The 13096-nt window shown below is 40.9% G+C and overlaps 1 protein-coding gene across 2 annotated transcripts in view; it reads right to left on the bottom strand.

The window, feature by feature from the left end:
* The window catches only part of fancc (FA complementation group C), a 280969-nt gene that overhangs the window by 193289 nt on the left and 74584 nt on the right, over nucleotides 1-13096 (bottom strand). For both annotated transcript variants that reach the window (XM_085984984.1, XM_085984990.1), the window contains exon 4: nucleotides 8051-8145. In XM_085984984.1, the coding sequence (XP_085841110.1) occupies nucleotides 8051-8145 (95 nt within the window). The remainder of the gene's footprint in view (nucleotides 1-8050; nucleotides 8146-13096) is intronic.

Here is a 13096-nt window from a genome sequence, read left to right as displayed (position 1 = left end):
GCAGTCCCAGGGGATCTGTGACAGGAACAGAAGTGTGTGGGTTGGGGTGGGGGGTGGGGGAGTAATAAGGATTGGTGCACAGCTCTCTTATATTCCAAGGTGGGACAGAGCCAGTCACTTGGAAGATGAACGGACAGTGGTTGTGGAGGTATGGCTTTGGGACGCTGTTTGCGGTGCCGAGCCTGATGTTACTCATGCCTTCCATATTGAAAGTGGTGTAACCATTGGCCGAGAGTAATGTCACCATCTCCCTTTTTCTGCAGTCCCTCCCCACCCTCCCCCACCACCGCCTCACTCTGTTTTTACTTTGTTTACCATTTCTTCAGGAGACTGTGCCATCTCCAGCTTATGCTTTTTCTCCTCTCCTCACAAAAATTGTGCTTGGTCATGAGGGACAATCAGGGGTCTCAATGCAAATGCGAGGGTTACATGGCAGAAATCATGGATCACTTGAGTGATCAGAGCCTCCGCAATGGAGCTCCAATAGTAAACCGCCCCCAAGAAATCTGCAGATGCAGAGAGTGGCAAATAGGTTGGGAGCAGGAAGGCTGATAGTGAGCTGAAGAGCAGGGAGCCAAAAGTTCAATGAGCAGCTACTAGAAGTAAATTGCCACTCTATTACCAGCATAGCACCAACAGGGCTCGGAGAGCAAAGTGCTCACAATAAAGAAAAAGGTGGGGTACCCGAGAATTGAAAAAGAATTAAAAGAGGATACAAAAGGAAGAAATTACGGGCCCTTTAAAGGTTGCATTCATATGGGCAATGAGAATATTCTTTAAATATTTTGACACACAAAAGGATATGAGCTAGTGTAGAAACAAACAAACCTAGACACACAAAATCTTTGACTATCTACACAATCATCATTATGAACTGCTTATAACTAAATCTAATCATTTTGAACAGTGTCCAGACAATGTCATGGAACAACTGTACTACAACCCTTATTTAATTATGTTTCACTTGTTCATTAAACCTTCAACACACATGATGGAAAAACCACATAAGTTTATAATTTATAGCCCTGTACCACAAATGTCTTGTAGTCAAGTAATAACTTGTTTTTATGTGCTGCCACATCCTGCTATCCTTCTATGTCTTAAAGCATGAATGTCCAGAGCTCATTTATAACATGAGGTCACCTCCTGAAAGTGGTCTGCACCACTTTGTCTTTGTCCCACATATGTGGCATGTCAGGTTTATTTTATTTCTTTGATTTGTATACTATACTTTGCTGGAAATGTTCACAAACATTATACTGGCTCCCTTTCGCTTTATAAGCTGCATTTTTTTAATAACCCATGTTTTTCCAAAAGTGTCATTATTGCTATGACTCCACCAGATGCAAAAATTTAGCATTTTAGAAACTCAGTTACATTTGACGACAGATTTAAACTAACAGTAGCAAAAGAATAGCGAGCAACAGCTAAGCCTAGAGGAAAGGCAGTTAAACTGTAATAATTTGTAACAGGAGGTTTACAAAGTTAGAGCTTCAGCATGGTGAACAGGTCTTCAACTACTGCACTACCAGTGTGCACTTAGAGTTTTACAGAAATTAAGTAGGTTAAGTTTGGAACAGGACATTAAACATTACAAAATATACTTTCCATAGATTTTAATTTTCCTTTCTCAGCAGGAACCCATTATAAAATAGCCACTAGGGTCACTAGCAACGTTCCCCCTAAACTGCACGGGCCCACGGCCGCGTATTGATCGGGAGGTCCCGCTTACTAGCTGTTGCCGCTGGAAGAGATAACGCGCATGCGCTAAAGGGACCGCGCACGAAAACAAAAAAGAGGGAACATTGATCACAAGGTTTCTCATTGCGTTAAGTAGTGGACTGTCATTCTCAGCATTCTAAAACTAAAACTGGTGGAAGCACTATTTTGGGAAAAATAATAACCACCATATCTCCTGTGGCATTGCTTATAGGTAGTGCCCTCGCTGGCCTCCTAATAAGGCCTTGACTCTCTCTCCATATTTTTATCTCTACTCAATTCTCCATCTTTTTCTCTACCCTTTCTGTCCCTATATTTCATGAGCTCTATCTACAAGTGACTACCAAAGGTGATGATCAGGTGCACGCCAGCCCAAGGATGAAAGCCAAGTCCATCCCTGAGGCTTATCAGGCTGACTGTCCTTTGGTTTGCATAGTTCACACTGGAATTTCATAACTCAAGGTCGTTAAGGATTACATCAGAATCAGGTTGGCAGAGAGAATTTTTTTTCCAAAAGATATGTGCATGTGTTGTGCCAGAAGGTGTCATATGTGGTGAGTCATTGGATTTGTTTGGCACAATACCTGGGTATTTTTATACAAGATAGCATATAAGAGGCTGGGGCTGGTACCTGCAGACAGAGGTGTTTGAGGCTTAAAGTGCCCACCAAGCCATGGGGAAGCTGTTGGAGCCATCAGGAGATGGAATGGGTAAATCAATGTGGAATTCTGTTTAATGATTTGCTGTATTTTTGATGTTTTCAGAGAAAATGCTTTAAACCGACATGGTCACTAAAAGGGCTTTGATTGCTTTTGTGGTGGCTCCTAGTAGTTCATTGATTGTTTTTAGTGAATGAATGGATATAAAGGAGATAGCAACTTTGATAAGATAATAAAGTAGCGATTTATTTTACATAGTGGCTTTTAATTGGTTGTCTTTTTGTGAATGAAGCATTTGGGCCAACTTCATTGATGCTTTCCCATGCCAGACGCACAACTTTTAGTTATCCAGAGAGATATGACAGTTAATAATTTTTCCATAATTCCATAGAAAACATTTTAAAAAGTGCGATGAGAGAAATGTTGTTTTAATCTCGACTATCCCAGTATGCACATGTAGCTTGATGCCAATCACTCCACAAAAATAAAACTAAATGAGTGTAGTATCCACAGAATAGAGATCAAACTCTAGTGTGATAACTAATGCACTCACTACACAATGGGTGTGAGTGTCAATATTATTTTTCAGATATGCTTTAAAATCCCAAATTTCATAAAAGGGGGAATATATGCAGATTATGAATTGTGTGAAATTTAAATTTAATAACATTTTACCAGTCTGTATTGTTGCAAACACTACAGAACAAATTCATGTCCCACACAAGTAGCACACTAATCTTTTGATATGATTATATAAAGTACCACAGATTTAAACAACATTTTAAAACCTTGTCACATAGGTAATCCCTCTAATATTTCTATCAATATCAAATTGTTTTGGAGTTTACAGTCATCACAGGATCCAAAACATGTGACCTGAGTGGAGCATAATTTACAAACACATTTGAATAAAAGCAAATAATTGGCAAAACATATAATAGAATATACATGAGGTTTCACAATCTAGGTCAGCTCATTTATAACCTCAAACTATTGTATGCATTCAACCTTAAAGTAAAAAAACTAAAAGTATCAAATGATACCATTCACATCCGCTCTGCATTATATCTACTGCTATATGGGAAACAGATTAGTCAGATTACTTTGAAATTTATATAGACATTTGACCACCCACTAATGGGAAGCTGGTGATTAAAGAGAATCTGAGCACTAATATTTACCGGTAGTAGTCTCCAATCCACAGTGTAATTACTGTATTAACTATCTCTTCAGAGTCTGGTCTGTGTGTTGTGGCTACTGCATATACTTCAGCATAATACTCGCCTAACAACTAAGAATATTACTTTCTGTCACATATGCTTCAAAAGTCATGTTATGCATTGCAATAGTCTTGATCAAAGTGATGAGCAAGAATATTTCTCTTTGCCCACGGCTGATTTGATTTTGTTTTTTTTTTAAGTATTTGGGCTGTGGTAACCTATTACCCGGCATGAACAGAAATGGAGAGGGGAGGAAAAATGTTCTCTGGTTGGAAACTGAAAGCTAAAAGCATAGCTGGCATTTTTCCGCTTAAGATTTGATTGATGCAGTAACATATCAAAGATAGGTTTCTTGCGTATAATGACAAATATACAGTGAATAAATAAATTGTCATACAAAAAATAGCCAGTATTATTTAAATCAAGATAATAACAAGCAGTAAATACCAAGGTGTACCATACTTAATTGAATTTTATTTTTGTCTACTTCATAAATTCCAAATGTACTTTTTTCAAAACCACTGCATTTTAATTTCACAAAATTAAAAAGTTTTAGGGTGCAATAAATTAGAGTGGGTGGAAGATAATTTTTAAAACTATCTTTAAGTGCCAACACTAATAAAAACACCAGCTACCCTTTCACAATATTTGGAACGGCAATCAACAAATAAACACAGAGTGTACTATGACTAAAAACCAACAGAAAGAAATAATTAAAAGTAGGGTCAAGAACATAAACCAACTCTAAACAAAAAACAATCCAAACACCACCTGTGAAAAATTCAGAACGGAGTTACTGCACATTACAACACTATGCCTGCAATAAAGACCACACAAGAGGCTATCCAATACTTCAAAACAAATTATTCCATATAGATTTTCAACTTTTGATTTATAACTAGGAAGTTAACAGGCCATTCTGATTATTAAATAACATTGGGGGTAGGTTCAGTTCATAAAAATGCAGGTTAACGATGCCAAAGTGCTCTATGGTCAGCAAGTGACAAGGAGGATGAACAGTTGCCTTTATTAATATCAGAATGTTTGATGTTTCTCCACTAGTGCCAATTCACTTTTTCTTAAAAAGTAAAAAGTCTCCTTCCTCATTTTTATTTGAAGTTGGGCTGTGGGCTACAGAAGCAAAATTCCATTCTATAAGCATCAGAGGCTGCATTTTAATTAAAATTATTGCACAATCTATCTGACCCATCTATATATGCTGTGAGAATGTATCTTCACTTTAATACCAAGAGAGCAGCTACGAAATTATGCTAAGTTTTATGCTAACTGAGGATAAATGGACTTTTAAACACATTCTCTGTACATTAACCGAATACCAACTTTTGGCTCAAATTTTGAGATAAAAATAATGGTGAGGCTATCAGCGCTCACCATTATTAAAGTGTAAATCAGAGCACAACTTCCAGCAACCACACGTGCAGATAAATGCAGAAATCAAGAAGTTGCTGGCCGATGGAACAGGGTGAAGTTGTGGTACTTACATGATAGATACACACTAAATACACCAGAAAAGGTTAGGGCTTGTCCATTCCCATGTAAGTACATTTCTAACGCTGTGGAAAGTCTTAATTACTGCCAAACAACCTCTCTGGCACTGAAAATTAACTTTTAAAAGTGTGGAATCACATTCCTTCAGATTTTAATTATTGCTGGAGATGTAAAAAAAAAATTAACAAAACTTCATTAAAACATTTTCTTTGTCTCTTTTATCTCACTCTCTCAATCCCATTTTCTTACCCTCTCTTTATTTCACTTCTGTACATGATTTGGCATTGAATTAAATATTCTAACTTAAACTCTGAGGCCCAGAAATTCAGTGGGCTTTGCGCCCAGTAACCGCCCAAAGAGGGCTTCTGCGCCAGTCTGCAAACTTCGGGCAAACTTCATTGACGCGCTAATTGCGGCGGTAGCCGTTAGCGCTGCGCCGCCACCGATGACGTCATCGGTGTGCGCAGCGCCCCGGTACCGCCCCGACACCGGCCCGACCCCCATCTTCAGTAGCGGCCGCCTCTTCCGTGGCGGCCGCTAATAACATTCGGAGACCGGGTCCGTACAGCAGCCTTAGTGGGGCGCTTTAAGGTGGAGGTGCGGCCGGCCGCTTTTTCGGCGGCCGCCTGCCTGCACCTCCTTCCCCGGCCTCCTCCCCCGTGGCATTGCCGGCTGGTTTCCGGGAGCCCGGCACTTCTCCGTTGTGCCGGGCTCTTTTGCCGGCACTCGCGATCGGGGCTCCGGCTGCTGCAGGCACCTCCCCCTTAAGAGAGGGAGGAAGGCCTGCAGTACCGCAGCCTGCCGCTCCGCTGCGGGTGGCGCTGCGGCCACTAGCGCGCCGATATTCAGTTTCAGCGCCCCAAGCGGGGGCGGCCACACCCTTGAACAGCGGCCGTCCTCAACTTTGGGCGCTGAAACTGAATATCGGCTGGGCGCGAGTGGCTCCGCGCCCAGCGGTAAATTCTGGCCGCCAGCGAGCTGGCGGGGCTATAGCTAATTTCTAGGCCTGTGTGCCTCAGTAAGGATTCTTCAATCTGATTGGTTAAGGAGATACACAGTTGCTTGTCCTGTTCATACAGGTCCCAGATCCCCTGTAGAGGGCGCTGCACCAAAATGGCTTTCTAATCACAAGAAGTTCCATTGCAAAACCCCATAGAAAGTCTGTCAGCAAGTGTAAGTGTAATGAACGGCTGGCGCCATTCATTCACCGCTGACTGCAAAATCCGGCCCGATACGCCGTCAACTTCAAAATTCTTTTTAAACCATATCTGATTTTTTTCAAATCAAAACCATCTCAATTTTTTTACTAAACTAAATGAAAGGTTTGCTTGTGTTTTATATGAAAATAAATGTTTCCAGTAAGAAAGGAGGAAATCTTCATTTCTGAGTCTCCCTACTAACTAACTGGATTAAATGAAATAAGTATTATTAGTTATAGTCTTAAATTAGTATTGTTTTTATTATGTAGCTGATACGCAATGCACAATGATCCTTGAATAATCATGCTTTTAAAACTAGTGCAATATGCCCTGGGTAGAAGTGATTAGATTTTAAAATGGTGTTGGGCCTTGCTTGGCCAAATTAAAGATACGGTCAGCAGCCTTCCTGGCACACAAGCAGCAGACAGCTAGCCTGGGAAGCAAGTTCATGTGTGGCTGCCACTGAGTGGCAGCAACTGTGTGGCATGTTATGATATCTTCAGTGAATTAAAAACATAGGCCAACAGCAAGGATGCCATATCTCAACACTTGGAGACATGTTCCAGTTGTGTTGCCATAACTACCCCAGATATGAGCCTTGATGGTGAAAATGATGTCAGGGTGTCATGAGATGAGGTCCTGACAGGGGCAGGCAGGATCATTAGGTACGTGGCATCCCTGTAATTGGACGGGGGGGGGGGGGGGTTCAGGTGTAAGTCAATGATTGGGTTAACTGGTCCCCATAGGCTTTGTTGGGAAGAAGCAGTAGAAGAAGGGGTCTCTCAAACACTTAGGTTGTAGAAGCATTCAGCAAGAAGCTTGGGAACATCCACCAGACGAGCCGAGGAGGGTTTCGGGTTGGCGAAGGACCCACACACGTCACACCGGGCGGACGAGCAAACCTAGAGGCCAGGTCCGACGGGGGTTGACCCGTGGAGATCGCGTCTTCTACCCAGGGCCCAACGGGTAATATAAACCTTGATTGCGCCTTGTTTAACTACTGGTCAGATACTGTAATGTATCAAGTATCACTTTCACTGAATAAAATATAATTACTGTCACCAATACAGGTCAAGTCAAATCTTGGCACTTAGGAGTGAAAGGGTTAATTGGCACGGACCCAGAAACTCAACAAAATGCATTAAAAATAATAGAACGTGCTTGGGATGTTTTGCTTAATCCAAAACAACCAGAGGCCCATAGACTAGTTGATTTAAAAGCCTATTAGAATGAATATATAGGTTGTTTTGCATGATATAGTATATATTCACCTTTGCATTATAAGCAATGCTTGCAATATTCCATGCCCTTTTATAAAAAAAGGGCATTTCAAAACAGAATTTGAAAAACTTGCATTCAACCATTTTTACATCAGTTTATAGTATATATAGTTTATTTTTGTTAATTACAGCAACTATTACAAATTACTGCTAATTCTATAATGTATACAATCTCCACTATGATTTGTAAATCTCAATGAGAAACAGCTTACTTTTGCAGAGTGGGAGGAGTGAAATTTAAGTGTGTATAGTAATTAAATGCTTGCGCAGCATTTTAAAACAAATATTGGGGTAGAATTTCCATGGGGGTTCCCCGATCTCCCTCAGTTAGTCTGGGATCTCCACTGATCTCCCACTGAAATTATAGCATGAGATTGTAAGAAACCCGCAGAAATTACTGGTGAATATTTAAACATATGTTTAACCACAATCCTGTGCTAGTTGCAAGAAACAGATAATCTTACCCATATCCAGTCATTGGCCTTCAGTTCCACAGCATTCTCAGGTTCTGCACTGTACAGACACCACAAGCACTGTAACAGGTACCGCTGGCTCTCCTCTGTATTAACAAATAGTAATAAGGATCTCAGTTTAAATACAAAGTAGACTGTACTTTGTAAATCACTTACCACAAAATATCTGCAGTAGAAAATTCCTTACATTCCACTATAACAATATGAATTAGATTAGAATATTTTAACATAAATCATAAGCAGCAGTGATGTTCAGAAACAGACATTCTGGTTGTCCAGAACAACTACGTATTTGTTGTAGAGAAAACTACTACATTGTAGGCTTATTATTTACATTTCACCTTTGAGAACATCTAAATACTGGCTAGACTAAAGTCTTCACTGTAATTACCTAAAAATTACTTTTAAACATAAGTATGCTAAACATAAGTATGAATCAGTAATAAAAATGCACATCCACATCAGTTATAGGTTTAAAGTCCAAATGATGAGTAGATTCTTAAACAGCCACTTGGTTTGTTCATTCAAATCAAGATGACAACCCGAGCCTCCAAGTTTTAAAAACTTTTCTCTTTTGCCATTAATAAATTACAAGTATAAATAAACTACTCCAATTCAAGTTACACGATGAGAACACTAAGTGGACAGTGATATGTCCCTTGATTCTGATAATGATGAGGTGATCTAAAAGTTAAATGGGACTTTAGCCAATGCAGCCCTGGTGACAGAATGGTGACTAAATGTTATTTAACTAGATTTATGAGACAATTCAAACATGCTCAATTAGGTATGACAAATAAAACAGATCTAAATGCTGATCCTTTTTTCCTATAATTGACAGGCTATCAGGTTTGCAAAAACTGAGTCCAAGTAGAATGTTAACTGCCCATGCACACTAGGCCAAGTGTTGCCTGGGCAAAGTAGTGGTCCTCCATCAATCATAAGTACAAGCCCCACTCCAGGACCTGAGCACATAACCTAGGTTGACACTTCAGTGCAGTACAGAGGGAATGCTGCATTGTCAGAGCTACTGTCTTTTGGACAAGGCATTAAACTGAGGCCTCATCTGCCTGTTCTGGTGGACGTAGAAGATCCCATGACACTATTCAAAAAAGAACAGGGCGTTTGGCTGGTGCCCTTGCCAATATTAATCCCTCAACCAATACAAAAAATAAACAGATTAACTGGTCAGTTATCTCATTTGCTATTTGTCGGATCTTGCTGTGCACAAATTGACTACCAAGTTTGCCCACAATAACAACTAAGACTAATATTCAGAAAGTTTTAGGCTGGTGAAGGAGTTTAAAATCAAGTTTGTTCTCCCTTTTAAACTCTGACCATTGCCACTATATTAAGTTTATGTTTGAAGAATGTATCATTTATATTGCAATTCAGTTTTTGTGATGAGAACAGCCAAGCCAAATGGTGGAGAAACATCCTGCGTGCACCAAATAAGGAAAATGGCACTCATATTTAATTAGAAAAGAACACACTAGCTTTACATATCCTCTTGACTAAACAGTCTGTTTACAATGTAGAAATTCACCCAACAATCATAGTAGATTTTTCCTTCATCTTTGGGATATTAAACACTTGGCGAAATGGATGATGTTTTAATTCTAAAACTGTGGTAATCTTACCTCAGCCAAATATATAACCAGAGTTTTTCATTTTGTATCTCATTTATCCTTCTTGCTTACTTCCTACTTCCTTCATTTTTCATTCCTCAAGAGCTTTAAAAAAAAAACTGCCAGTTCCTAAATTGTAAGTGAAGCCATTCCATAAGGCTTATAATGCAATTTCCCTTTGCTAAAAAGTATGGGTAAGAATTCCTGCTATTCACACTTAGCAACTAAATCCAGACCATAATCCTTAATAATCAAGGTAGAATGGGACTGTTGGCACAACTGGCACAGATATATTACACACAAGTTTTTTTTTGAACATTAGCAATTTGATACATCCACAAGAAACAGGAACCCTTTGTTATCATTCATGCTTATTCCCAATACTTTTTAAACTCATCCTCACCTCAAAGAAACTTCCACAGGCGAGGCTGTGCTACTGTTAACCTTTATGTTTGCTATATTAAAAGTCAAAATGACCAAGGACCACACAGGGCCTGTGTAAGAAGTAAGCAAGAAGGATAGACGAGATACAAAATTAAAAACTGTGTCTGCATAGATTTGGCTGGAGAAAGATTTGGATGGAGTCCCAAAAAATGGCTGAGATGTTAAGATAGTTACATTGCATCTTATTTTGTTACTGAAGATGATACGGAGTTGTCAGTGATGATAGAGGTTAATGCAGATAGAGTCCTGATTAGGATTAGGTCTATTAAAGCAGATCAGGCTGCTGGCCCTAAAGGTATTCACCCTAGATGACTAAAATAAATGGGGCTGTGATATGCAAACTGCTTGCTCATATATTTAATAGCTCATTGAAGTTTAGGTTGTTCTCATGGACTGGGAAGAGACCCATATGGTGCCTATATTTAAGAAGGATAGAAAGTCAAAACCTGGGAATTATAGGCCAGTACATTTGGCTTCAATTGTAGGCAACTTGCTTAGGAACATAGGAACAGGAGTAGTCAAGTCTGCCCCTCAAGCCTGTTGTCATTCAATTAGATCATGGCTGATCTGTATCTTAAGTCTTCAATAAAGTGCCACAGAGAAGGCCATTAGATAAGGTTGCATTCTGTGGAATTGCTGGGCAGCTTTTAAGCTGGACACAGAATTGGTTGTATCCATTTAATAATTAATTAGCTGTATTTAGGTGTCAGCCAGGGCTCAATGGTCACCTCAGTATCAGAAGGTTGCGATTAAAGTCCCACTCCAGCGACTTGAGCACAAAATCTAGACCGACACTCCAGTGCAATACTGAGGGAATGCTACACTGTGAGACGTGCCTTCTTTCAGTTGAGATGTTGAACCGAGACCCCATCCACCCTCTAAGGTGGACGTAAAAGATCCCATGGCACGAGTTAGAGAGGAGCAGGGAAGTTCTTCCCGGTGTCCTGGCCAATATTTATACCTCAACCAACACCTAAAACAGATTATCCAGTCATTATTTTATTGCTGTTGGTGGGATCTTGCTGTGCGCAAACTGGTTGCCATGTTTCCTACATTACAACAGTAACTACACTTCAAAAGTACTTCAGTGGTTGTAAAGCGCTTTGGGACGTCCGGAGGTCGTAAAAGGCACCATATAAATGCAAGTCTTTCTTTTCTTTTTATTTGCATTGGCAGGAGGCAGTTATTAATGGTAGCAGCTCTGCCAGGGGTCCAATCACTAGTGGAGTCCCACAGGCATCTGTGTTAGGTTCGTTGCTCTTCATCATCTTTATCAATAACTTAGATGGTGGCATCAGGGGAACAATTCTTAGATACAATAGGGAAATATGCCTACATGTAGCAGATGTCCTTCAAGGCATACGGATGGCTGAATGTTTCCTGGATCGCAGGTGCCAGGAAGTGGTCACCCCATAGACAGATAGAGTTCAGAATAGAAAGTGGGTAGCCACCCGGAAGATTAGCAATCCTCCGGAAGTGTGGCGCTTTCAAACCGATATTCAGCATTGAATACTGACAACACCTTAAAGGAGTGCAATCCCAAGCCTGGCGCTGTGAGGCAAAGGACTGCACAGGGGGATACAGTAAAGTGTAGGAATGCAGTAATAATTGGGGATTAGATAGTCAGGGGGACAGACAGGCAGTTCTGGCACCACCGGCGTGAGACCTGTATGGTATGTTGCCTGGTGCCAGGGTAAGGGACATCAGAGAGGGTGTAGAACATTCTGCAGGAGGTGGTTAGGGGGAGGAAGAGCCAGAAGTTGTGATCCATGTCAGAACCAACGACTTAGGGAGGAAGAAGGTTGAGATCCTGCAGTCATAGAGATCCTGCAGTCATAGAATCATAGAATGGTTACAGCACAGGAGGCCATTTGACCCGTTGAGCCCGTGCCGGCTCTCTGCAAGAGCACTTCAGCTAGTTCCACTCCCCCGCCCTTTCCCCGCAGCCCTGCTAATTTTTTTTCATTTGGGTACTTATCCAATTATCTTTTGAAAACCACGATTGAATCTGCCTCCACCATCCTTACAGGCAGGCAGTGCATTCCAGATCCTAACCACTCGCTGCGTAAAAAAGTTTTTCCTCATGTCGCCTTTGGTTCTTCTGCCAATCACCTTAAATCTGTGTCCTCTGGTTCTCGCCCCTTCTGCCAATAGGGAGGAAGTTAAAAAAGCAGGACCTCAAAAAGGTAGTAATCTCTGGATTACTCCTAGTGTTATGCACTAGCAAGAGTAGAAATAGGAAGATATGGCAGGTTAATGCGTGGCTAGAGCATGCTGCAGGGGGGAGGACTTCAGATTCCTGGGACATTGGGACCAGTTCTGTGGCAGGTGGGACTTGTTCAAGATGGACGGGCTGCACCTGGTCAGAGCTGGGACCATTATCCTCGCGGGCAGGTAAACTAGTGCTGTGGGGGTGGGTTTAAACTAATTTGGCAGGGGGTGGGCACCAATATGTAGTATTAAAAAGTAGAAACAAGATGCACAGAGGACTGGGAGACACAAAGTTAGAAATAACAGAATTAGGTGAGATCATAGAAAATACAAAAGAGGTCTAAGTTAGGTTTGGAGTGCAAGTGTATAAATGCACGAAATGTGGATAATAAGGTTGGTGAGCTGCAGGCGCAAATAGCCACATGGAAATATGATTTATGGTGATAACATGCAGTGACTAGTGGGGTACCGCAGGGATCGGTGCTAGGACCCCAACTATTCACATTATATTTTAATGATCTAGACGAGGGAACTAGATGTAATATCTCCAAGTTTGCAGACGACACAAAGCTGGGTGGGCGTGTGTGATGTGAGGAGGATGCCGAGAAACTCCAGTATGATTTGTTCAGGTTGGGTGATTGGGCAGATGCAGTATAATGTGGAGAAATGCGAGGTTATCCACTTTGGTGGCAAAAACAGGAAGACAGATTATTATCTGAACGGCAACAGATTGGGAAAAGGGGAAGTGCAACGA

This window comes from Somniosus microcephalus, chromosome 1, assembly GCF_052327205.1.
Source record: "Somniosus microcephalus isolate GS21.2 chromosome 1, FLI_Smic_1.0, whole genome shotgun sequence".
NCBI classification, from domain to species: Eukaryota; Metazoa; Chordata; class Chondrichthyes; order Squaliformes; family Somniosidae; genus Somniosus; species Somniosus microcephalus.
Note: the sequence above shows the minus strand (reverse complement) of the source record. Positions and strands in the feature narration are given on the sequence as shown.